At 44.1% G+C, this 2,249-nt stretch overlaps 1 protein-coding gene across 1 annotated transcript; it reads right to left on the reverse strand.

Moving 5' to 3' along the window:
• Positions 1 to 170: 170 nt before the first annotated feature.
• Positions 171 to 1,265, reverse strand: LOC116380513 (atrial natriuretic peptide receptor 1-like; the record flags this gene model as incomplete). The annotated part of the gene is made up of 3 exons (XM_031842418.1): positions 171 to 551; positions 905 to 1,079; positions 1,197 to 1,265. Coding segments are annotated over 3 exons (519 nt in total), but the record flags the coding sequence as incomplete, so codon positions are not given.
• Between the last annotated feature and the right edge of the window lie 984 nt (positions 1,266 to 2,249).

Consider the following 2,249-nt stretch of genomic DNA (forward strand, 5'->3'; position numbering starts at 1 on the left):
AACATCAAAACAAACATCAAAACAAACATCAAAACAAACATCAAAACAAACACAACATCAAAACAAACACAACATCAACATCATAACTTCACAGTGACATCATCAAAACAATCACATCAACATCACAAAACAACAAACAGACAGAAAACACACAGAGTCAAAGTGTTTTTACAGAAACAGGACATAAAATATAATATGATAACATGTGAAAACTATAAACAGTAAGTATTGTATTTTCATGTATTTTAGGCTGAGCTTAAGTTTATTATTTGTTTACTATACAAATATGGTCACTTCTGGTTTCGAAACAACGAAATGGCAACGGTTGGTGCCACAACCTTTGAGCTTCACTGTGGCTCTTAATAAACCTGTGGGTGACTTTCTATACAGTCTACTGTGATGTGTGTGTATACGTGTGTGTGTGGGTGTGTGTGTGTGTGTGCGCGTGTTACCCTCTCCATTGGACTCCATGCGTGACGCTGTGTTGACGGTGTCTCCGAAAAGACAGTACCTGGGCATCTTCAGCCCGACCACACCTGCACACACTGGACCTACACACAAACACACACACACACACACACACACACGTTATTTATCATACTTTTAAAACATTATCACAGTAGAAGTATTCAGATCTACTAAAAGTATTAATACTACAATGTAAAAAAAAAAAAGAATTCTGCATTTAGAGAAGTGGAGTGAAGACCCTCAGCAGCAGAAATAACAGAGTCGTCAGGGTAGAAATGAAAGTCTGAGATTCATGTACTCAGTGAATAAAGGAGGACCCAGAACCAGACCCTGTGGTACCCCCCACAGGGGTAACATCTAACTGAAGAGCCTGGTTCTGTCTATGGTTTTTAATGGTACATATGAATCATTATCACACACAGACGGACAGACTGACCGCTGTGGATGCCGATGCGTAGCCGCAGCTGCTGATTGGCTCGGTGTCGGATCCTGAAGCTCTTGACGGTGTCCAGCAGGGCGAGGCTCATCCGGGCCACCTCCCGCCCGTGGAGCTTCCCGTTCCTCACCGGCAGACCGGACACCACCATGTAGGCGTCACCGATGGTCTCCACCTGGGGGGACAGCACCCCGTCCCAAAGGTGAGTCGTTACTTTAACATGTTTCAATGTGTAGCTCTTTATCTGTATTCACATCTTTTAACATAATGAGACGGGCTGTGGATGTTTTACCTTGTAAACATCAAAGTTGTCGATGATGGCGTCGAAACAGGTGTAGAGGTCGTTTAACAAGGTCACGACCTGGAAGTAGAAAAACAAAAACACTTCCTATCATTCATATGCATGATAATCCAAGCTTCTCTGTGTTAGGTTGACACAACTGGGTTAGTGCACGTAAGCGTGCACGGCTCTCCTACAGCTGAGAACGTCGTTGTGGAAACATAGCACCCGCCCTCTGATTCCACCTTAAGTAAACACTGTTAGCACTGTTAGCTCTGTTAGCGCTGAGCCGCCAGCTCAGTGGTCACCATGTCGAGAGCCATTGAAAGGCAATAGAAATAATCCCCATCATGTATATAGCACCTATAAATCTAATCTGATACAATAACAAATTACCTGTTAAAGAAATGTAATTTGTAACCTAATCCAAGTTTTCTCCTCCTCTGCACTCAGATTTCTCTGGGTTCTATTGACCTCTAATGATGTTCTCCTGGGTTTTACTGACCTCTAATGTTGTTCCCCTGGGTTCTAATTGTAACGGGTGTAGTTAGGACCCAGGAGCAGTACGACAACACCAGGACTGGTATGATTTAAGTTCTTTATTTTCAACACACGACAGGCAGAATATTCTCCGGAAGAATCAGCGACAGGATTCTCGTGGTCAAGGACAGAAATGCTGAGCGAGTTACCAGGGCAGAGGCAAGGCGAGGTAGTCCAGAACAGGCAGGATCGGCAACAGGGAATCAGTCCTTGGGTGAATGCGGGAAAGTGTAGCGTGAATGCTGAGAACGATCTGGCAGTGAGTGTGTGTGAGGCAGGGGTTTAAATAGTGAAGAGGCAGAGTGAGCAGGTGCACTGAATGAACTGATTAGGTGAGTGAAAGGTGGAAAAAGCAAGATAGAAGTGACAGAGCTGTGACACTAATGTTGTTCTCCTTGGTTCTACCTACCTCTAATGTTGTTCTACTGACCTCTAATGTTGTTCTCCTGGGTTCTACTGACCTCTAATGTTCTCCTGGGTTCTACTGACCTCTAATGTTGTTCTCCTGGGTTCTACTGACCTCTA

This window comes from Anarrhichthys ocellatus, unplaced genomic scaffold (assembly GCF_004355925.1).
Source record: "Anarrhichthys ocellatus isolate YVR2014 unplaced genomic scaffold, GSC_Weel_1.0 scaffold7483, whole genome shotgun sequence".
Lineage (NCBI taxonomy): Eukaryota > Metazoa > Chordata > Actinopteri > Perciformes > Anarhichadidae > Anarrhichthys > Anarrhichthys ocellatus.